Source organism: Lotus japonicus, chromosome 2 (assembly GCF_012489685.1).
Source record: "Lotus japonicus ecotype B-129 chromosome 2, LjGifu_v1.2".
NCBI classification, from domain to species: Eukaryota; Viridiplantae; Streptophyta; class Magnoliopsida; order Fabales; family Fabaceae; genus Lotus; species Lotus japonicus.
In genome coordinates this window covers 34456279-34480488 of record NC_080042.1, presented here as the reverse complement: position 1 = coordinate 34480488, position 24210 = coordinate 34456279, and the positions used below count along the sequence as shown (strand labels likewise).

Genomic DNA, 24210 nt, shown 5'->3' with positions numbered 1-24210 from the left:
AGACCTTGTGGAAAGCATGGATCTTCACTGAGGCGTGAGACCTTGTGGAAAGCATGGATCTTCACTGAGGCGTGAGACCTCGTGAACAGCATGAAGCTTCACTGAGGCATGAGACCTTGTGAATGCGGGATACTCCACTGAGGCGTGAGACCTTGTGGAAAGCATGGATCTTCACTGAGGCGTGAGACCTCGTGAATAGCATGGAACTTCACTGAAGCGTGAGACTTCGTGCAAGTGTGTAAATTCACTGGGGCGTGAGACCCCGTGAAAGCATAAAACTTCACTGAAGCGTGAGACTTTGTGAATGTGTGAGACTCCACTGAAGCGTGAGACTTCGTGAGAGCATTGATGACTCGAAGAGTTATCGTGAGTGTTTGCACTCATTTTATGATTATTGTATTTTGTCGCAGAATCGACTTTTACCTTAGGGTATTCTTTATAGAGACATTAAGTTAACTAGAACACGTGGCGACGTGTCGAGTGAGGTCGGAGACGTTGTTTGGCTAATCACATTGCATTCATGCACACATAGGAGGTTAATACACGGCGTGATTACCGGACCTTCGTCGGATTCCAAAATGGTCATAAGACCCGGATTTCCGTGTAAGAGCGTTTGTAGACGACTCTTGTAGCAGACCGAAATGGCAGACCTTCGGGTTTACTGCTGATCTGACTACCGTTGTTGTTGGAGTAAGAGGCACGCGGGCAGAAATGGTCCCACCGTTGCTGGTGCTAGGATTGATCCGTTTGATGTCCATCCGTTTCCGGAATACATTGGTTAACTGGGTTAACCGCCATATCATTTCATGCAACATGCATACTGACTTAGTTGCTGAGTGTGATTGATAATTGTTAATTCTATTTGATGCATGCTATTTGTTATTATTGTCGTTACATTCATTGTGGAATATGCAACCCTAGGATGTTATCCCTAGCTATAAGCCTAAGTGGCTATTCTATTATCTGTATCTATCGGTGCTATTATTTACGTAATTCTTTGGAGTTGACCCTTGCGTCTTCTGTGTGTGTTTTGGCGGACTACGCCCTTTGTCAGATGTCCATGGCGGACTAGTTCATGATGGTTCACCCTTCGGGGGGAACTAGGGTTGAGATGCTGGAACAGGAGCGCATCGCGGTAGCGAGCGGAGGACGGATGGTGTACATAGACTAGGTCGTTCTGGATTTCGAATTCGGACGACGATCATGCTAGCATGTAGGTTTTAGTGCTGGTGTGAGCTCCTCGAGATAGGATTAGTGTAGGAGTAGAGTCTTAGCTCTGAACATCATTTGTTTCTTTGGGGACAGGGCAGTTTCCCACCTATAGCTTTTTGTGTGGTTCCTCTACTGGAATTACAGAGAGTTGGTTGGGCTAGGAGGTCTTGTTTTAGGCCATCTGGGCTGATTCATTCTCATTTGAAACATTGACTACTGTTCAGAAGAACGTAGTGATTGCAGAAGCGTTTCACTGGTTACTCTTTGGTCTTTATCTTCTGATGAATATGTCTTTAGATTAGAATCAGAACCTGTTTGTCAAACACTTAAAAGACAAACGTTAGAGTACCATAATTGTTCATACACAAATATAAACTTGTTATCATCAAAACATAGAGTTGTACAACCTGAACAAAACTTGCTCTTACGAAATGGGGTATGGGTTTGAAGTTTTTTAGAAGTTTTGATTGAGGGAACTTTAACATCGAAAGAAGTGGGAAGGTGGAGGGTTGTGGGAAGTTATTATAAAAAGGGTAGTTTAGACTTTTTGTATTTTGGAGAGGGGTCCAAATAGATGTGTGTGGGGGGGGGGGGGGAGGGGGTCTGAATAACAATTCATAATTCATAACGCAAATTAAAAGAACAAAAACCTGAAACAAGAGTGTCAAGAAGCCTCCCCACAAGCTCCAAGAACCTAAACTTCCAAGTTTTGCAAAGAAAAGTACAAGATACCTAAAATAAAAGATAAAATCCCTATTTATAGAGTTTCCAGCGACCATCCACCTGCCACGCATGTGCGTGGCCTATGCGGCGCACATACGTGGGACATATGATTCCCCTTCTAAACTGTAACTCCTTCTTCTCGTATTGCCATGACTCTTTACTTGGCCTTAAACCATCATCATTAGCCATCAATATCATTTCCAACCTACAAAGATCTCAAGAATCCATAAAAACAACAATGTAACTAATGGGAAGATGCATTCAATCACGATCATTCATCTTTCTTCCAATCAATTCATCAGAAGAAACTCCCAACATGCAATCAACATTCATGAATTCTTCTAATTTTAACCCAAAGCTGACCAAAGGAATTAACTCTAACTAAAATTAATAAAAAGATCAAATAAATGAACTAAAAACACTTAACCTAATGCAGATGCAAATATGCACTAAAAGGACTCAATTTTGACTTAAAACTCAACAAAGGACTCAAAGAATAAAAAGGAAAAGAAAAGGACTCGAAAAATATAGAATAAACCCTAGGTCATCTATTGCGTGCATGGCTCTTTTCTTGCACGTTGGCAGTTAAGTTGGTAAGGATTAAGGGGTGATGGATTAGATTGATTTGTTTACTACCACTTAGGTATAAGGGTTAAATCTTATTGTGTTGGCCTAAACAAATAAGCTTAATTCCTCAATTGAATTGACTCTTTACTAAGGCATTAGGTTTGGCAACTGAAATTGAATGATCTACTTGATTAATATATTAACAAGTAGAGATCAATGCTACATCACCATAGAAGGAGTTCTAAAGTTCATATAATGTTGTAAGAAACATAATTGGAATAAGTGAAACTTTGCACATGGTACTTCTTTTTCTGAATTACAATTCTATCGGTTGCATACAAGTTTTTTACACACAACAAAACTTCAAACTTATAGTGTTTTTCTTTTTTTACATTCTGAACACAAACTCTTAGCAGAAACAGATAAACAACTACCCCCTTGGTCAGAAAATCTTTTATATTACTTCGATCAATCCGTACACTTGCATATTTTCTATCACAAGTCATGGTTCTCAATAGCCTTAACACCCATCCTATCACGGATCATATCTTTCTTATCTGCCTGCACATTTTGGCTGAACATAACCTCTGACTTATCCATATTCACCAGATGTCTAGAAGCTCTCTCATAGGTCCGGATTGCCCCTATCACACAAGATGCTTCCTCTTCCTCTATATTGGCTCTTGGTAAAATCAAACTATCATCAACAAAGAAAAGACGACTAGCCTCCAGAGCCCCACTAACCATTGTCACACCATGAATCCTCCTATTCACCACATGTTTGAGAAGTAATCATGAAAAAACCTGCACACAAAGGATGGAAAAGTAAGGAGAAAGTAGATCACCCTGCCTTATATCCCTCTGGGGTTGAAACCATAGAGAGGGCTCCCCATTTACCTGGACATAGGAAACTGTGGTTACACACCTCATGATGAGCTGAATCAAAGATGTGGGGAATTTCATATTAGAAAACACCATCCGAAGAAAATCTCAGTCCACTCTATCATACGCTTTTTATATATCAAATTTCAAGACCATAAAACTTGTCTTCCCTCTTCTCCCTTTTATATAGTGGAATACCTCGAAACCTGTCAAAGCATTGTCCGTAATTTGTCTACTAGGAATAAAAGCACTTTGTTGCTCCCCGACCACCTCATTATGAAATAGCTTCATCCTAATGTATTTGGTTACCACTACCGACATTTCCACATTACAGAGGCTAATGGTTCTCAACTCTTTGGGGCTTTCAGAAATTTTCACTGTTGGAATGAGACAGATTAAAGTCTGGTTCAACTCCGTAGAATCACGACTATTATTAAGGACAGGGGCGTATCCAGGATTTTTCTATTGGTGGGGCGAAATAAAATACTACAATTTTTTTTACCAATGAATAGTATATATATATATATATTTCAAATCATAAAAAAATTATTTAAATTAAACTCTTCATTTATTCATGGTACTAAATTTATCTATTATTTTATCAACATTGATATTTTCAGCAATTTTCCTCTCCATGTATACAACTAATAAATTTCTGAAATTGACATCTTCAATCTTGTTGTGAATCCGAGTCTTAACAACTTTCATTGCAGAAAAGCTCGCTCTGTAGATGTTGAAACAGGAAGCATTAAAACAAGACGTATCAATCAGTCAACAAGTGGAAACATTGTTGCTTTTCCAGTTTCAACTAATCTCTGGTAAAACTCTGACAAACTGGATAACTTTCCAAAATTATGATATCTGGAAACATCTAAATGATAATATATTAGTTGAAACAGTAAATTCTCGGGGGGAGGGGGCTGCCAGCACCCTGCTGGATACGCCCCTGATTAAGGATAACTAAGACCAGTTTCGTGATGTCTCCCCCATAATGTGCCAATACCTATGAAAGAAACTTGCTAGGAAACCATTAGGACCTGGTGATTTAGTGGGATGCATCATGAAAAGGGCATGCTTGACCTCCTCACCTGTGAATGACTTCCCCAAGGCGACAACTCCCTCCTCATTGATTGCCTGTGTTAGAGCCGAGCAAGACAAAGAAAAGACAAAGAAATAAAAGTTCCTATGTTGGCTATGTGATTTTCTTGTTGGAAAATTTTAAATTCTTCTTATGTGCTTTTATTTATAAAAATATATATTTTTGAATATTATATTCTAGACTAATAGACCTAAATATTAGAGTGAAAGTTCTTTATTTTACATGTGTTGGGGAGAGTCACGGCGAGGACCCACGGGGCAAGGTCGAGGGGAAACACAAAGAAGATCTTGGACACCACATCTTCACCCAAAACCTTAAGGCATTAGGTTTATGGGTCCATCTCCTTATGAACTCTCCCTCTTACTTTGACTTCTCCGATATGGGACTTGACTCTAGCACTTGATTCCAACAACATCAGAGAAGCCAAGGTAAGAGGGAGAGTTTATAAGGAGATGGACCCATAAACCTAATGCCTTAAGATTTTGGGTTAATATTTGGTGTCCAAGATCTTCTTGGTGTCTCCTCTCGGCCTTGGCCCATGGGTCCTCGCTGTGACTCTCCCCTACAAGTGGTATCAGAGCCGATGGTTCGTGGGACCATGGTAACGGCTGGACAACTTCCGCAAAGGGGCTGATGGTTAGTAACATTTGGTCAATCTGCAAGTGTACAGAATCTACCCGGTTTTAAATTATCGAACCTCAGGGAATTAGATTGCAAATTCAGTTTAAGAGTCAAGTTCAAGGTTAAAAAACAAGTACAATTCAGTTTTAAAGGTTGATTGTTTCTTTGATTGAGTAAAAGACAAGTGAACAAGTAATAAGGTGATTGAAATTCAGAAGCAAGATTTCCCTGGGTTCTTGTTCAACTAATTCAGTTTTAGCAAACCTTCCCTATTCAATAAATCCGGAGTCTCTCCTTGATGTTCTAGCCTAGTTAGTCATCTATCAATTCATCGTAAAGAAAACCCTTTCTAATCAAAAGACAGGTTCAATTCCTTGATAACCCAAACATTTGCTAGAAGCACTAAGCATACAATTCAGGCCAACAAACCCCAACCCTTCCTCTATTCCTAGCAGCAAGTATAGAAGGAGTAATCTCACAACAAGTCCCAATTCTATAACAAACTATCGTTATAATTATAGAAAAGTAAAAAGCTAGCATGCATTCAAGCTTGAAAGATAAAGCATAGGAGTGAGATTCAAGGGTTTACTCAGAACAACATGAATAGGAAAGGAATGAAAGCTAAAACATTCAAAGTCTTACAAAGAACCCAAAGCAAAAGGGGTCTTAGCCAAGCATTGCTATGAAATCCATACAAGAAAATAAAGATGAAACCTGGAACATAAGGCTTAGAGAAAGTTCCTCAAGCTCCATAACTCAAACCCTCTCTTCTAACTTATTGAAATATGACAAAATGACAAAACGGTTCCAAGAGAAATGTCTAAAAACCAATTTATAGGCAAAACAGTCGAGCCTGAGCGCTAATTCAGAGCGCATGAGCGCCAATTCCAGCTCAAAACAGGCCCTCTGGAAGGTAATTGGCACCTAGGCGCCAATTGAGCATGCCTAGGCGCCAATTCCAAATCCTGGAACAGAACAATTGGCGCCTAGGCACCAATGGAGCACACCTAGGCACTATGACTTCGCTGGAAAGACTTTAGAACTTCCTCTTAACTCCTCTTCAAGCCTCTTTAACCCTTTCTTCAATTCACCAAGCCACTTGACCTTCTTCATTCATCAGTTTCTGACCTGGTAACTTAGGCACAAAGCAAAGGAGATATCTAGAAGCTTCAAAGAGTTAATTAGCAAGGAGAATCTTCAATTAAAATAGAAAAGATATGTAAGTCCTCTAGCTAGCAAGACCTCTAGCTAATCAAAATGCACGAAAGGTCCCTATAAAACTACAAAAATACCAAAACAAAATAAAAACACAAAGAAAGATAAAAATGCATGATAATGCATGAAACACTACATGAGACTCAGCAAAAAGACTCAAAACTAACAAAGGAATGACCCTAAAAACACCACTAAACTAGGGTCATCAGTAACCATGGTAACGGCCGGGTAACTTCTGCGGAGGGGCCGATGGTTAGTAACCATAGTGATGGCTGATATCTTCCGCTGCGAAGGGAGGTAAACAATGATTGCAAAAGTCGTTGTGAGAGGAGAAACCGACGGATCTGAAAGACACGGAACAAGGTGGGGATCTGTCTACTTTCAAGAGGCGATGGCCACGCCAGGGAAGGAGAAGTGGATGGATGCCAAGGTAGAGGAGTGAAGCAACAGGGTGTTGAGCAAGGTGGAGTTCAATCCCATAAATCAGAATCAGGAAACTAAAGCAGCAGATCTTCATAGGGGAGTCCGGAATTCACCAAGGTGGAGATTGTTGAGATTTGGCTCATTATATTTTGGGCTAAAATATTTAGTTTATTAGGATTTGATTTAATGTGGATTGGAAAAGGTTTTAAGGGATTGGTATATGATTTATTAAGATTTTATTGTAAAATAGAGATCAATAGAATCCACTATAAATAGGATAACAATGTAACCCTAAAAGTTGTACTTGGTACCACATGCTTCATGCCATAAGTGATACAAAGGAGATATAGATACTCTATAGCCGTAGAGGTAGGCAATTTGACCGAACTGCGTGACCAAAGATGGTGTGTACTTTTGTGTGTTTCTCTCTACTCTGATCTGTATTCGTGTTGCTATTCTAACACCATGCAATATTGTTATGGCATAAACTGTTGCTAGTATATTCTTCATGGAAATAATTTTTTTAGGTATTTATGTATTTTTGGTTTATACAATTTTTGTGTGATTCTAAGCGCTATATCATTATTTTGTGTGATCATTATCTCACTTGTCGTGAGTGCATCTAAGCAAACTTGTGTGAAAATTATATAATTTAAATTCTTTAAATGAAATTTTAAATGTATTTACACTAATGATAACTTATATATATATATGTATATATATATGTTCATACTGGTTCACCTAATCAAAGGCTACGCCCAGTTCTTGGTCTGTGATCAAGATTTTCATTAGGGATTATAAAGGACTTCTCCTACAAGTATTATTAGTGGCGGACTTACATTTACTTATTTGGCTGCTATTTTCGTTAGCAAGTAAGATGATAAGAGAAAGTTGTCTTTATATTTTTTTGCAAGTTTTATGTAAGATTGAACTTTATTCAGTTTTCCCTCGATTGAGGGGCGAAAATGGTCGCTATTGTTAGTGTAAGTTGTTCAACGTTTTCAGAATATGAAATCACGTGGATGACAACTATGATTTGTATAATTTCTTATGTATGAACATTTTAAAGTTGTTTTTAATTATATTTTTACCGATATGTTCATTTGAAAAAATTAAACCTCTGACCCCGGGTCCTGGATCCTCCACTGAGTACTATCAATGACTTCTACAAGGAATATAAAGAACTCCCCCCTATAATTTTAGTTGCCAAAGGACTCCTCCCCAAGTATTCTTGTACAAGTCTCTTCAAGCTTCCAATACAAGTCTCTCCAGGCTTAGTGAATTTAGTTGCTAGGAACTCCTCTCAAGTATTTTTGTATATGTCTCTTTAGGCTTAGTATTCTCTGCGTGAGTCTCTTCAAGCAGTTGAGTTTTGGACTTGACTTCTCCCGAAGTGTTCTTTACTCCTCCCTCTTCAGGCAATTGAATTTTGGACAATGACTCCTCCCTATAATCAACGATGAGGTGTGTGCTTAGTTTATACTCTTGAGAAATGTGCATTAGATTTTTATAGTTTGCAACCTCTCATCGTCCTCCTCCTCCTTAATTATGAAAAGAAAAAAAACATTTTTCAACATAGAAACCCTATTAGCGTAACAGAGAGACAAACGTGAGTCTCGTAAGAGCATATCCAATGCAAGATTTTTAGTTCTTGTTTTTGAGTTAAGAACTAAGAACGAGGTTCTTAACCACTGGAGGGGATGACGTGCATTTATATAAGAAGTTTTACTTTTTGAGTTCTTAGCATAAAAATTTTTTTTTTCTCTCTCATTCATTTAATTTAGGTGCTTGTTGTGGTACCTTAATCCAGATCAAGGTGTGGTACCCTAAAATGATATAGAGCAATAGAAAACATACAATTCAAACTTAGAGGAAGAGGATGGAGGAAGATTTAGATGTTTAATATGGGTGGAGCATGAAGGAAGAAGATCCTGACATGAAAGGAATTTAGATGATATCTCAGAATTGCAAGTTGAACTAAAAACCGTAATTTTCATATTGTGTATTATATAACATAAACAAACTTAAAAAGTCTATGTTATTAATTCTTTAAGTTGATTATTAATTAACCTTTTTAAAATTGCAATAATAATTCATTTCGCCTTTTTTCAACAAAATTATAACTTAAAATATCACATGGGGTACCACACCCAAAAAAAATTCTAGGCACCACAGAATTTACCTTTAATTTAAGTATTTAATTGAAATTGAAATTTAAATCAAAATTGTATGAAAATAAAAAATATTAATATAATGATATCGTAGGTAGTAATTAAAACTTTGGAATTGAAAACACAAATGGTGAGTCTATGAAAGAGTATAATACTTTTTGCAAAGAGTTGCTTAAGCACATGTGTGGCAGAACGAGCTCATATGAATAGTGCTAAAAATTAAGAACTAAAAACTAGCATTAGAGATGTTCTCCTGTGGCCGCACCTCTACGTCAAAGGTTCACTCATTTTTATGTTGGCATGATTTTTTAGCTTTATCAACTTGATTCCTTCAATGCAATTGATACTTAGTGAGTGCACTATGTGAGGGTTGTTGGATGCCTCATCTGATATGAACTAATCTGTTTCAAGAATGGCAATATCACCAGATGAACGGAATTTGCATAGTATGCATAACTTAGAAGTTAGAAGAAGAACACTTTTCTTCAACTCCCAATTCACAACAACCTCTCATCTCACTCATCTCATGTTACTACACCTAATGATCTTGTAGTCACTGTAATGGTTTTCGTAAAGTTTCGCATGTTGTTCCATGGTTTTTTTCTTCATTGATATCAACTTTCTTGGCCTGATTTCCTTGCAGCTATGTTTATCATGTAATAGAATTGACGTGCACATGGAATTTAGAGTTAGTTCTTGAAGCCTAAATATATGAATAAAATGTCTATAAAATTTTCTGTTCTCTTGGCAACCTTAAATTTTAGACACAATGGATGACCTAAAACTGTTTTTTTAAAGCAAAAAGTTTAATGAATTCCCAAAGAGTCGAGATATAAGCCTTCTCGACTAAGGATAAGTACAATGCCAACAAAGAAAGCAAAACGAAATACAACCATATGGCATAACAACAACGATCCTTCCAACGAAAAAACGATAATGAAAAAACGCCAAAAATGAACATACCTAATAACGCGACCTTCATTGCCATAGTTTTAGGCGCGACAACAACAACATCATGGCCAACTCCTGCAGCATCAGCAACCACCTCAGACACAAGAGGACCATGCACACGTTTTGCATACCAACAACGAGATTAGAGCAATGACATTATTACCATAGTTGCATGCCTGGCAACAACACTATCATGGTCAACTCTTGCAGCATCAATAGACGCCTTGTAACACCCCGATTTCCAGGTGTCACTTAGTAACCAAAAATAAACTTTGCGCGGAAAACAGGTAATTTTTTTCGATTGATTCCTTTTAAAACAAAGCCATAGAAAGTAAAGACATAGCCCAACCACTGAACTAACCAATATACATCAAATATAAACATGTACAGCCTCAGCTGCACTTCCACGTCACGCGCACTCGCAGTGACTCCAAAGCAGTGTGCCCGTAGGCAAATATATACAGACCCAGAAGTGTGAGTAGGAAAGTTTATAATTACAACCCACTAGGAGAAAGTCGGCCTCAAAAATGGCCTAAGCAAAGACACCTATGGTCCGACTGACTCACTGTGATCCCTCAGTAAGAGAACCACACAAAAAGTCATGCGTCGGGAACCTACCCTGTCCCAAAAGCAAAACGAATCAGAGCTCTACACAAAATATAACGCCTGCCTAAACCTACCCTTCCAGTACCGAGTCCACCGCGAACTGAAGTTGGCAAGTTGAAGCTCAGCTCCATGCGTCATAGAACTCCTTTCGTCAGACGTCCACGCTCGTCAGTCCGGTCCTCCAGGACCCTTCCCCGGTACGTCGCCCGATGACCCACAAGATAGATCACCCAAGCGGTGGGGCATGACGGTCCACCAACTCATACCTGATCCCCCCCCCCCCGAGGGAGAGACCATCGAAATCCAATCCACCGTCGACATCTGGCAGCAGGCCGACCGCCCAAACACAAACATGCAACCAAAGCCAAGGCGCTAGGATCAACTCACAGAAATAGGTAGATATACACTCAACATGTGATAGGGGGTATAGATATATGTTGATATATATATATATATATATATATATATATATATAAACAATCCTAGCATGTTATGGCTATAACATTGCTTCAATAAATCAAACAGCACACAATTCAAGTCAGAATGAATGTATGCGTGAAATGCACAATATGAATCCGGATTTGTGACGCGTTCCCGTTCGCCACAAGTGAAGCATTCCCGTTCTTCACTATGGATGAACCATTCCCGTTATTCATCCTGGATGAACCATTCCCGTTATTCATCCTTGGTGAACCATTCCCGTTATTCACCATATGATGAACCATTCCCGTTATTCATCATTTATGCAAGGTGAACCATTCCCGTTATTCACCATGATATGCACAGGTGAACCATTCCCATTATTCACCCGATTGATGCAATATGGTTAGCCAAACATCGAATCGTCCTCACCACATAAGTGTTTAGCTCACAACCCAAACTCAAAACAAACCCATGAGTTAGTGTCGGTCAATACAACACAACTCGGAGTAAGTGTTGGTCAATACAACACAACTCCACCAACAAGAATACACAAGGGTCTAGTGTCGGTCAATACAACACAGCCCAAACAACAAGAGCACTAAGTGTCGGTCAATACAACACGGCTCCAACAACAAGATAACCCAAGGGATTAGTGTCGGTCAATACAACACAACCCCAACAACAAAACCCAAAATCAAAGCCAGAGTCAGTGTCGGTCAATACAACACGACTCGGAGTTAGTGTCGGTCAATACAACACAACTCCCACAACAAAACCCACAAACAAAGCCCAGAGTCTGTGCCGGTCAATACAGCACGACTCGAACAACACTCCCAAGAGTACTAGAGTACTCGGTGACTTTCAATCATCACCATAGCTCACCTTAGTGGCTTTCCCAATTCCAATAACTCTCCAACCCACAACAAAGTCGACTTTTCCCCGTCTTTCGTAAATATTTTCCCCTTTAGTTTCTCCTATGATTATTCGTTAACAAAAATAATTTCAATTCACATTAGTCAGGTTATGAGTTTATTTCTCAAGGTCTAAGTCTCCCAAAGTCTCTAGTTTTCGAAATTCTAATCATTCTAAGTTTTCAAAGATCAACCACCCAAAATACATTTCCCGGGGAAAGTCTAAGAATTCCAACATATGGCTAAGTCTCAAACCCCACATTTGGACTTGCCTAGGGTTGTTCATCCAACCCGAAATATCAAAGATCACCAGATCAATGAATCTTCACTCCGAAATTGCGTCAAAACGCACAATCCAACAAAAGCACAACATCACAAGTTATGGAAAAGCATCATAACATCAACTCATCATCATAAACAACATCAGATAAAGCATAAGTCGAATTTATCGACGCCTATCATGCAATCATAGCTAATATAGTAAGTTGCCCTAACCTCGAGCTGCTCCAGCCTCGTAATCAAAATCTCCTTCACACAAATGCTCTGAAACTCCCAAAGTTCCTTCAACTGAACCTCGGAGAAAAACAAAGCAGAATCCAAACAAAATCGATTAGTTCGATCGCAATACAATACATAAACGATAGACAAAGCATTAAAGCTTCAGAATACGACAATCGGGTACGAAAAGACAAGTTTTCGAAACCGAAAAACTTCCCCCCTAGAGGAATAACCCACGACCTCAAAGGAAAAAGGGCTTCGGCTCTTTTTCTTCGATCAAATCTGTTTACAAGATAGTTTTAGGGTAAAACTAAGGCAAAGAAACTGTCGGAACAATTTTCGGACAATCGGGTCGAAATACGGCTATCCAGGGGCATTTTGGTCCAAAATAATAGCTCAAAACCTCAAAGTTATCAGTTCGGAAAACAAATTTGACAGCAATGATCCTTATGACATCCGTGACAACAAATCCTAAAGGCACGAAGTCAGATTACGTCTTTTCGACAATAAAGTTTCGAAATGTGAGACAAAAAGGGTTTTGAAACAGTTTTTCAGATCCTGGACAGCTCGATCGCAATCGGCGATTACTGACAGAGGTTTTAGACTCTTGGGAACGTAAGGAAGATAACCCAAGCAAGAAATCAGAGAAAACAGACAGTTTTACAAAAAGCTCAAAACTGTGAGCACATAAACGACTTCAGAAACGCAACAGAAACAGTAATCAGAGGTAGGATTCATGCTAGTTACCTCGATACCTAGAAGTATGGACGAACTGCACGAAGATTGGTCAAGTTTTCGCGAAAAACTTTTCTCCCTCACCCTCCTTCAAACTCGCGGCCAAGGATGGAGCAAATGAGGATATTTTTGCTTTTTCGCCTATTTATAGGCGGGTGAAATAGCGGGAAAATGAAAATTTCGCGATTCCGATTTTTGTAGCACGTTCACCGAGGAATTCTAAGAGAGGTTCTGGCGACAGATTTCCAGAACTCAAAACAAATCTCTAACTTTTGGGAAAAACGATATCCAAAATCCCAAAAGCGGTGTAAGTTAATCTGACCCGAAAAACTACTTTTTGCTGTGATGCTCAAACGACGAAACTTCCTACTGAAGAAAGATTGGAAATGTCGAAAAAAATCTGGCAGCGCGGATGGAAACTTCGTTAGAAGTCCCGAATAGAAAAAGTCTTCATCCATCGCTCGAAACCCTAGTTTCGAAGCAAAGAAATTAGCGTCGTCGGACTTCCGAAAAGTGAAACCTATCGTGCGTACAGTCCAGAGTTCCGAAATGAAACGCTGGTCGAAGGAAAAATAAAGAGAATCTTTAAATTTTCCAAGAGTTCGAAATCTCACTTAAAACGTTGCTCTAAAAACGATATAGCCTATACTGGACACGCTCGCCATAAGGCAGGTGTGCAGACGACTCGCACTAACTCCGAAAACGACTACGCAACATTCCTCAAGCAATTGTTGGACTTTCTTCTTCATTAATCTTTCTCAAATATCAACCTCCTGTCACGCTTACACTGATTCTACGCGTGAGTCGGAAATTAGCTTGTTCTGAAAATTCAGGTCTTACACGCCTCAACCACTGGAAGGCCACTCGCACGTCTGATTCGGTCGGATGAGCATACCAAACAACGAGATCAGAGCAAAGTTATTTTCATCACAATTCCGTAAACAATGCACAAAAAGACGACACCCATTCCTTGCAAACTGCGACAAAAAGCACGCCGACTTAGCAACACAAAACACCATCTTCTACTGGCTGACATTCAGCCTCCATTAAGACCAAAGAGAAGACCTCAACTTTGCTGCTCAGAACACCACTCAATATCCTTCCTTCTTCATAGGTCGCAATAGGGTAACCAAGCATGTTATCTGGTTTAATTTATGGATTCTAGGTGTTCTTTGGATGCTCATGCTACAATGGTGGAAGTAACCCTGATTAGGTCTCGCCAGAGCTTGAAGCGTCCTTTCATCGAGCAGTTGGCAGGCACGAAGAATTGCAAGCTTGTTTCTTGTGAAGAGAAGTTCTTCCCCTTCCTAAAACCTTATACGCCTAATTTGTCTGCAATGGTTATTGTCTTTTTCCAAATGTTGATCTTCTTAGGAACTGAGAGTAGGCATGAACATGATGTCTCATTACTTTATTTTGTAATTTATTTGAGGATATTAAGATTTAAATAATATTTTAAACTTCTAGGGAAACAATATATATTTTTTAATCTGTCTGACTTACATAAATGGTTGTAAAGAAAAGTTGCATTCTGGTGTTCAAAAAGGTTTGTAGTTCTTGTTTGTCAATGGTTTGACAGGTTAGCTTACAAGTAGTTTAGGATTTAGAACACAGAGGGGTAAAGCTGATCCTTGTGGAGCATAAACTTCACCCCTTTTCTCCAAAGTTTGTGTTGTTTTCTTTGTTTTTTTTCGTATGAAGTCCTGATAAGATTTGTCTCTCTGTGATTGTTTTCTTATGCTGACCATGGGGAGGCTCTTAAGCATGCTAATTTTCTTTCCAGGTTTTTATGATTATCTCTTTATTAGTCTATTGACCACTAGTCCACTACTTTGCTCTTGAGTTTGTTGAACAAGTCATGCTTTTATCTTTGTCTGGCAACTTCTGTTTCTCTTGTATGATGTCCTTATGTATCAGGTTATGGAGTCGTTTTCATCCTTAATTCTTTCATTACCTTGTACATTTCAATATCTTCTTGTAAATTCTATCCATAAATATTTCTTTCAGAGGAAAAAAGCTTTAGGAATAATTAGGCTTTCTGCTTGTAATTGTGAGGTTTGTAACCTGTATTTGGAAATAATTTAGCCATGGTTTGATTCCATTTGGAAGCTGCATGAAACATTATTAGTTAACTCTTTCAAGAGACAATAACCGGAATCAACATTCGATAAGTATTACTTCTGGAGTTTCTAAAGGGGACTCCTTTTTTGCAGAAAAATTCAGCACAGATAATTGTTGATGATTTGGTAACATGAATAAGTTGTTAGGGAGTTTGGGAGGAAAGCCCTGTTTCATGTCAGGGTGCTTTCAGGATATGAAGAACGAAGAATACGATCTTTTAGGCTCCAGCTTGAACAGCGTGTACAACAGGTCCAACATTTTCTCTTAATCGAACATTTATATTCTTGAATTAGTTTGTGTTCTCATTTAGAAACAACATGAGAAGAAAAAATATGAATTCCATAGGCTGTGATTTTTTTGAAGCTGGGTATCTTTTCAAATTGCATTAGCCTAGAAGTGAGTCTCATTTGAAATATTACGTACATATGCCTACAGTTAAGGAGAAGAGAAGAACTGAACCCTAGCTGATTTTTTTGGAAAGAATAGGGAATCCACATTAGCGAATTGAAGTTGTAATACTTTTTAATGGAGCAGATGTGACGCATTTAATATTTTAAACGAGTTTATTTCACATCTATCTATCTATTTATAATATAGGAATTGAGAAGCGCGCAATGTAAGGCCCCACCTTAATGTTTCTACCTCTAACAATTGTGTCCACGTCAGCAATTTTGATCACGTGTCAGGATTGCACAGAGCTAGACAACCAGTAAAAACCTTATTTTATTCTTCCCAATTCTCTTGGTTGACAGCCTCACGAAGACGCAGCCCCTGCCTGCAACTACGACGACGGCGACGGCGACGCTGCCCCATCTTCCTCCGATGCCGCCTAATCGTTTTAACAACCGCAGCGTTCCAGTGTTGATTTTCTGATCCAGGTCTGTCGCTGCCTACTCTCGCCGGGAATAACACCACCGCTGTCTTCAATTTTGGCGGCCACCATGACAGCATCAGACTTCGACCGATATTGCAGCTCTCATTCTCTCTTTCATTCTCTTTGGCAACTGGGAAGATGTCCTGCAACCTGGGAAGAACATGTAGGATCACGCGCTTACCACTACGCCAAAACCAATTGGTGTTAGTGAGGGCGCAACGTTATTTCTTATAGCGTAGCAGACAGCGCCCCGTTTCGAATGCTACCTGCAGGCAGGATGCTGGCCCACCTGGACCCAACAATCCCCCCCCCCCAGCACCTGCCAGCCAAACTAGCTGCACAGCATGCCTTCCGTGGGATTCGAACACGGGACCTAGCTCTGATACCACTTGTAAGAAATAACGTTGCGCCCTTTGGTTTTGGCGTAGTGGTAAGCGCGTGATCCTACAGAACATGGTTGCTGCTGGTTATTGTATGTATGGAAGCTCTTGCACGGTATAATGTAAATCAACCAGTATCCCTTTTTATCATTTCTCTTGTGTATATTTTAAAAAAAAAAATTCTTTTTGGGGGAAGGGTGCATGAAAGAACAATTTCATTTTTTTTTCTTTTTCTGTTTGGTATATCTTGCGATTTGGAAATCATGAGCAACAACTACAAGGATAGGATATTGGATCAGACAGATTCTTCTGATGTTGTTTCAATGTTGATATGTCAGAAATGTGGTGAGAAACTGAAAAATCTTGATGCTGTTGAACCACACCATATCTCCAAGCATTCAGGTAATGACTAATAGCAAAAATTCACTGTTTACTGAGTATTGTTTTCTATTCTCTTCATATGATGTATCAGTTAATTGCCATAACTTCTCTTAGCCATGTCTAGGATAAATCAATTGATCACTCAGTTTTGTCTTGCTACCACCAGAAAGAAGTGCTAAAAGTGTTCATCTTAATTCAATGGTTTCACTCTTGACCCATCTCTTGGTGACTTTATCCTGATTCACACATTAAGGTATTACTCTGCTCACTCATGGATGTCGATTTTAAGTATTCCTTCTCTCTATTGTAAGATAGTATACAAATTCATATAGAGCATAAGGAAAGTCCATACTCTGAATCCTGGAAGAAGAGAAATTCTCATTTTTCTTTGAAACTGAGACATGAATGCCTTATTTTGATAGACATTTTGTCCCAAGGAAGTAATGTTTGATAAGTCATCTTTGTAAATAAGTTATTATAATCTTCTTTTAATAGTTTTTTTCCCATACTATTTTGGCATTTTCTTATGTTCTCTTAAAAAATGTCTCTTAACAACTATTTAGTATGGTGCCAAATTTTTTTTTTGCAATAACATGTGTTTGGCTTGGTGAGTTTTTTGTTTTTAATATCTTCCTTTGTTATGGGGCAGTGATATTCTTGTGGCTGCATATACAAAGTACTCTTTGATTTTCAGTCTCTCTCTGCAATCTACCTTCAAATCTACAATCTGAAGAGGACTGTCTGCCTCTGTCCAACTCCATGCAATGCTATCCTTCAACTCCCTTTCATAGAGCATCTCCACCAAGTGGCACCACTTTTCCTAGAACATGTATTTCACTTCAATGTTTCATTGAATGTCAGGTACGATTTCATTTAACTAAAGTTTTACTTTCCAAAAGGTAATTGGTCATTCATGGATATCAGAGGTTGGTGGTATTGTAGAAGATGAAGTGTATGTTCTCATTGCAGGAGGTGCTACATAGTAAGCGGAATCAACATTTTACAATTGACACCCTTGATGGGGCTTGATCAATTCTTTTGGCTGAAACAATTATTTTTCTATGGTGCCAACCTTTTATACTCTTGAATCTTGATGAATGACATGACTTTGAGAAAAAGAGATAATAGTGAGGTTTGGATTTGATACTCAAAGGTATGCAATTAGGTTTACATTAAACAGATGAGTTTGGTATCTGCAAATTTGGGTAAATTTTTATGGTAGACATTTTTAAGGAAAAAAATACATAGCAGAATACTTTTGTACCATACATATTCCAAATTAACTTTTTTTTTGATAAAAATTTTCTGAAGTAACTGTTGTAACTAAGAACCTGAGAAAATTGATTCATATAGCACTTACATCAGGAGAAGTTATATACAAATTGACTTTTGATTTTTCTCAATGCTTAGAGGTAGCTTCTTTTAAGAATGTTTTCTCCATTCTTATAGATCTTTTATACCTTTCACTTTAACTTACTGCCTTTTTTATTTTTAAAAAATCAAGAAAAGGGACAGGAGGTCATTGAAGGGTGCCATGTCATTGAGGGGTGGCATAAGGATTCAAGCTGTTTTCAGTGTTAGATAAGTGAGGAAGCAGATTTCTAGCTCTTATATGAGGTATCCTTGTGAAGTTGTGATAGATTAATGGAACAAACTCATGTTGGTACCTCAAATAAAATCCCTCTACCCCTAAAGAATGCATTGGCTCCTCAATATTTGAGAATGTTGAATTGGCTTGCGCCAAGACAACAAATGATAGCAGTAAAACAATGTCCAATTACGTGAACCCGATTGAGCCAAGATAGCAGTAGCTTCTGTGCCTTGCTGTTGGTTTCAAAAGAGTACTCGAACAGAACAACTATTGCTTTTGTGCATTGCCAATGGCTTTAAAAGACTACTCCAACAAATAATCTCATATGCATCTACTATTTACCTTCAATATTGGCTTTGGTTCTATGTACACCAATGATGACAGACGAGACAGTAGTGGGATCAGCAAGAATAGTGGTTGAACGGCCTTGGGAAATGAATGAAAAAGGAGTGGTTAGTTTCACTTGACATCCATGGCAGAACATCTAGATGTTGTGGTTTTGGCGGAATCTCACTGATGAAACATTATGACGAAAAGCTCGAGCTTGGCGTAAAGCTCTTACATTGTAAACTGCTTCAATCTTGCAAGGACAAGAGTGATTTGTAGAGCATATATATCACATTTGCACTTCAATATGTGCCTTTCGAGAGGAAACAAAGCACCTCATAACAATGATTACTATTATAATAAATTTACAGTATATTGAGTCAATTGTATCCGCCCGTTGTTGCGCGAGTCTTAGTCTAGTTCATTATGATTATGCATGGGTGATTAGTTAGATTCAACTCAAATCCGTGGCATGTTTTTTCTTCTAGATAAAATAGATGTGCTGAGTCATTATCATACACTTTTAAATGTAGTGAATAGGTTGTCATCATGTTGATATTGATAGTCTGAATAAGTTGTAAATTGATACGGACCAGGTTTCTTTGGAGCTGATGTCACAATCTTATAAAATTTCAAGGTAGTTAAGATATCACTTCATTATACTTTTCTGAATCCTTGCCTTTTCAAAAAAAAAAACTTTTCTGAATCCTTGTCGCTAAGCTCCTATTAACATGGGTGATATGAGGTTTAGCCTTCATTTTTCATTGCGGTACAGGTAGATTTGTTATTTCCTTGATAATGAGAAACTGCTTCCCCTCAAAGTCTTTCTGATGACATTTAGTATCTTCTTTAGACGCGCGCTTTCTGATGTATATGACATTCTCCCATGAAAAGGTACAAGCAAGGAGGGCAGCCATGCATAAATAAAGTACCTGAACAGATTATTAATTTTGTCTGAGGTTCGTCGTATGGTTGAAGAGATGCAAGCTTTAAACAAAAATCTGGAAGAAATAGTAAGACATATTTTCATGGAAAACTATAATTAAACTTTGGAAATTTAGGATTTAAATGCATGCTTTTCTTTGGGGATTTTCTTTTAAAGTGTTTAAAGTTTCAATCCTTTTACTACACTCATGTATGTAAAGACAAAATGCCTTCTGAACAAGTTTTTCATGCCAGCATGCATTGTCAATTTCTGTGTGAATTGCAATTTTTTTTTTCTTTCTAATTTTTGCTTATAATTTAAATTGGATCATTCATATTCTTTTTCAGGAGAAGAACATTCTTATTCTGTATTATTGCTTGTGACAGTTAAGATTTTTGTCTGTTACGTGAAAGTTGTATGATATTTGGTTTCTTTCCCTTAATGCATACTTTGTAATTGGTTCATTTGTCGTACTCAAATTTATTGCATGACAAGATCAAACATTCATGCGAGAGGTAGCCATTAAAGAATATTTCAAGCCTCTTGACAAAGAAGCTGAGATTATAATGAATATGCAACTACAACGGTAAGAGAAAACTTCGGAGGTGATGATGAATGCACTGGAGCAACAAGATTTGCTTAAAGAAGTTGAAGCAGAAAAAACTGCAGACAACGCTGATACCAACCTGAAGGAATCTGAGATTATGACGAAAATGCATCTAGGAGAGGAAGAAAACACTTTGAAGAGATGGTGACAGTTATGCAGCAGCAAATTTTACTTGAGAAAGCTAATGCTGAATACAGATGGTGGGCATCAATCAGACAAGCATGGTTAAAGCATCCACCAGCCACTCCTAAATGGTAATTTGGAAACATTGTGATAAAATTTGAAATGAGTTTTGACTTGGCTATTGAAATGTTAACTGTGTAGGGTGAATCAAACAAGCCACTGGCAGGATTAGGGTAGGTATGTTGTCTATTTGAATTACTTTATTGGCTTAAAGGCTCAATTAGCCCCTGTAATTGTAAAGGAAATCAAATCTGGTCTCTGTAAAATTTTCGCATCAAATTGGATCCCTAAATTTTCTTTTTTAATCCAATTAAGGACAAAGTGTGCCAACAGCTGATGTGACTCGATTTTTAGCCTACTCAGCTTTTCCAACTCATAACATTAAAAAAAAAACCTAATCTAATCTAAAAAAAACCTAACCTAATCAGAAAAAAAAAAAAAAAATCTCACCACTTAAACATCTTCATCATCATTCATCTTCAAAACCAGAAATTCACCACTTAAACATCTTCATTCATCTTTATTCTCATTCATCTTCAAATCCAGAAATTTAAGAACCCATAAATTTATCCTCCTCTTCATCCTCATTCATCTTCAAATCACTAACTAACCTAAACACCAAACTAAATTAAAATTCCTAAATACCTAAATAACCCCAAACCCCTTAAGATAAATCCCCCTTCCTCTTCTATTCTGCAAAATTCCATTGCGAAAAAATTACAGTGAAGAGAAAGAAGGATCAGATCTAGGAAACAGTAAAAAAATGAAACATTGGCACAACCACAAACAAGTTAAGAGCGACAGAAAGTTTTCAACTAAGTGGCAATGCTCCACCGCTCCAACATGCAAAACCTTCCAATGAATTAAGCATCTAAACTCCCTCACAATTGAAGAAGTCCACAACCAGGCTTTCCCTTGAATTAAGCTCAATAAGTTGTCCCAATCTAGATTTTCGTTAGAAAACACCAGTCTATTTCGCAAACAACCGAAATTAACCCTCCATTGGAAACATCTAACTCATCCACGTACAAATCCTCAGTGCTCCGGAAAACCGCGTGCAGCCAGACCACCGCGGCGCCGACGAGGAGCGACATGAGGACGCTGAGCCAGATCTCGGTGAGGACGAGCGCAACAACCGTGACTACCCAGAGCGCGATGAGGAGGAAACGGTGGTCGACGGTGCGGGAGCGGACTACGACAGGGCGGTCGCGAAAGAAGAAGAGGAAGAACCAGGCGACGAAGACGGCGAGGAAGCCGGTGAGGTTGGGGAAGGAGGTGTTTTTGGGGGAGGAGAAGGTTTTAACCCATATCTCGATTGGGTCTTATTTGAGCAGAGAGTGAGGGTCTTGCTCTTGTTCTTCATCTGGTTTGCTGGGTTGGTGGTGAAGGGTGTGGAAAGGAAAATGGATCTTCTTAAATTAGGTTTTCAAATTAGGTTTAGTTTTTTTTTTTTAGATTAAGTTTTTTTTAATGAGTTGGAATTAGTTTGTATTAAAAAAAAAAGATAAAAGCCACCTGTCAATGATGACAGTGTAAAAATTAAGACACATCAGACTCAGTCACACTTTGTACCCAATTAGATTACAAAAAAAAAATTAGGGACCCAAATTGATGCAAAAATTTTACAAGAATCAGATTTGATTTCCTTTACAATTTCAGGGACCAATAGAGTATTTAAGCCTACTTTATTCAATAAAACTTACATCTTTTGAAGTGTTGTCAAATTAAATCAACTTTTTTATGATGTATGGCTAAAGAATAGAGTTTCATGCATGTTTATGCATTACATAGGTTAAATAGTATAATTTCTTCCTCAGTTTACCTTGATTTTGGTTTTGCTACCTGTCTCAAAATTTTGTTTCAGGTTCTTTCACTTCATAACCGTTATTGTATTGATTCCCCTGTGTAACTAGTGTTGTAACATCATTAACGTGGGTCTCATGTTGGCAACTGATGAGCATATACCTCCAATTAAGAAGGTGTATGAAAGAAGAAGGCTTAATTGCATCTTTGGTCTCTGACGTTTACCAATTCCACGATTTTAGTCTCCCACCTAATTTAATTACACGGGTGGTCCCTGACTTTGCTGGCAGTCTGCAACATTGGTCCTACCATTTGTTTGTTAATGGAGGAGGTTTACGTGGATGGTCACTTAGCTGATGTGTGTAACACCCCGATTTCGGTGGCGTCACTTTAGTAACCAAAAATCAAATAAAGCGGAAAAGCAGGTATATTTTTTTTTCTTCGTTTTGTTTAAATAAAAAGACTTGTCGAAATAAAGACTCAACCCAATCGCGATTAACAGCGACTAACATACAATATAAGTACAGCCCTCGCTGCAACTAAAAACATCGTCACAAGTGTCCTCAAGTGACTGAAAGTAACTGAAAGTTGTGCCCGCAGGCTAATAAGTGCGACCCATAGTCAGAGTCATAACCTTTATAAATACAGTCCTCCAAGAAAGTAAGTCAGCCCAGAACGGCCTCCAAAAGACCTCCTACGTCCGACAAACTTCCTGTGATCCTCATGGAAGAGAACCACACAACAAGCTAATAGTCGGGGACCTTCCCTGCCCCAAAGTAAGAAATGACAATCAGAGCTATGACAACGACACCCGATATACTACACCCCTAACATCGACTCTCATCTGATCTTGCATGAAGTCCGGGTCCACGTCGAAGGCTCAGTAGTAGCCATTTCGCTCTGGGTCCTCCCCGAACGTTGAACCATCATGAATCAGCTGTTGAACGTCTGGCAGCAGGCCGACCGCCCAAAGACAAACATAAACACAAAGCCACAACGCGAGGGTCAACTCACAGAATATAATAGATAATACAAGCAACATGTGAAGAATAAGGGGGTATATATATATGTTGTATATATACATATAAGTTCTGCATTGCCTACCCTAAGGTATATACATGGCATGTTATCGAATCTCTAGTAACAACACAATATTCAATATCCCAACAATTCAACAAATAACATAACGATGTTCACCAATATCAAATCATCAAAATCTCAACATATGAAGTTAGGTCATAAGGTTAGTCAAACAATGTATCGTCCTCCCAACGCACAAGTGTCTAACTAAACAAATGTTCCCTGTCGTTTGCCCTAGGGTAAACGACGATGAAATCTCACGCTTCCATGAAGTCTCACGCTTCAATGGAGTCTTACGCTTTCACGAATTCTCACGCTTCAGTTAAATCTCACACATTCACGAAGTCTCATGCTTCAGTGAAGTTTCACGCATTCACGAAGTCTCTCGCTTCAGTGAAGTTTCGCGCCTTCATGAAGTCTCCCGCTTCAATGAAGTTTCACACCTTCACGAAGTCTCCCGCTTCATTGAAGGTTCCCGTCTCCACGAGGTCTCCCGCCTCAGTGAAGTTTCTGCTTTCACGAAGTTTCACGCTTCAGTGAATTTGCACACTTTCACGAAGTCTCATGCTTCAGTGAAGTTCCATGCTTTCACGAAGTCTCACGCCTCAGTGAAGCTTCTCGGCTCATCCTTTGGATGGCTAAATAAACTGCTCAAAGAGCGAAGGAGTACCAATGTACTTGGAAACTTATAGTTCCCCGACTTATCCTCTAGATAGCCAAACCACAAACTGCTCATCGAGCGAAAAGTACCAACGTACTCAGAAACTTATTAGTTTCCCCAAAACTTGGATTCAGCGACACTTCTCATTTTCCAAAACTAACATCCAAGCCCTAAGCTTTCATCTGACATTGTTATCATTATTTAAATGATTCAGAGGTTGTTTAGTGTATTATGAATTTT

General features: G+C 38.6%; 1 protein-coding gene across 1 annotated transcript; it reads left to right on the top strand.

Moving 5' to 3' along the window:
* The first annotated feature begins 3296 nt into the window (after positions 1-3296).
* On the top strand, positions 3297-21843 carry LOC130736372 (uncharacterized). Its single transcript, XM_057588208.1, is given in 10 exon segments — positions 3297-3418; positions 15305-15407; positions 19606-19629; positions 19631-19657; positions 19659-19724; positions 20152-20377; positions 20380-20434; positions 20436-20462; positions 21466-21701; positions 21761-21843. Coding segments are annotated over 10 exon segments (969 nt in total).
* Positions 21844-24210: the final 2367 nt, after the last annotated feature.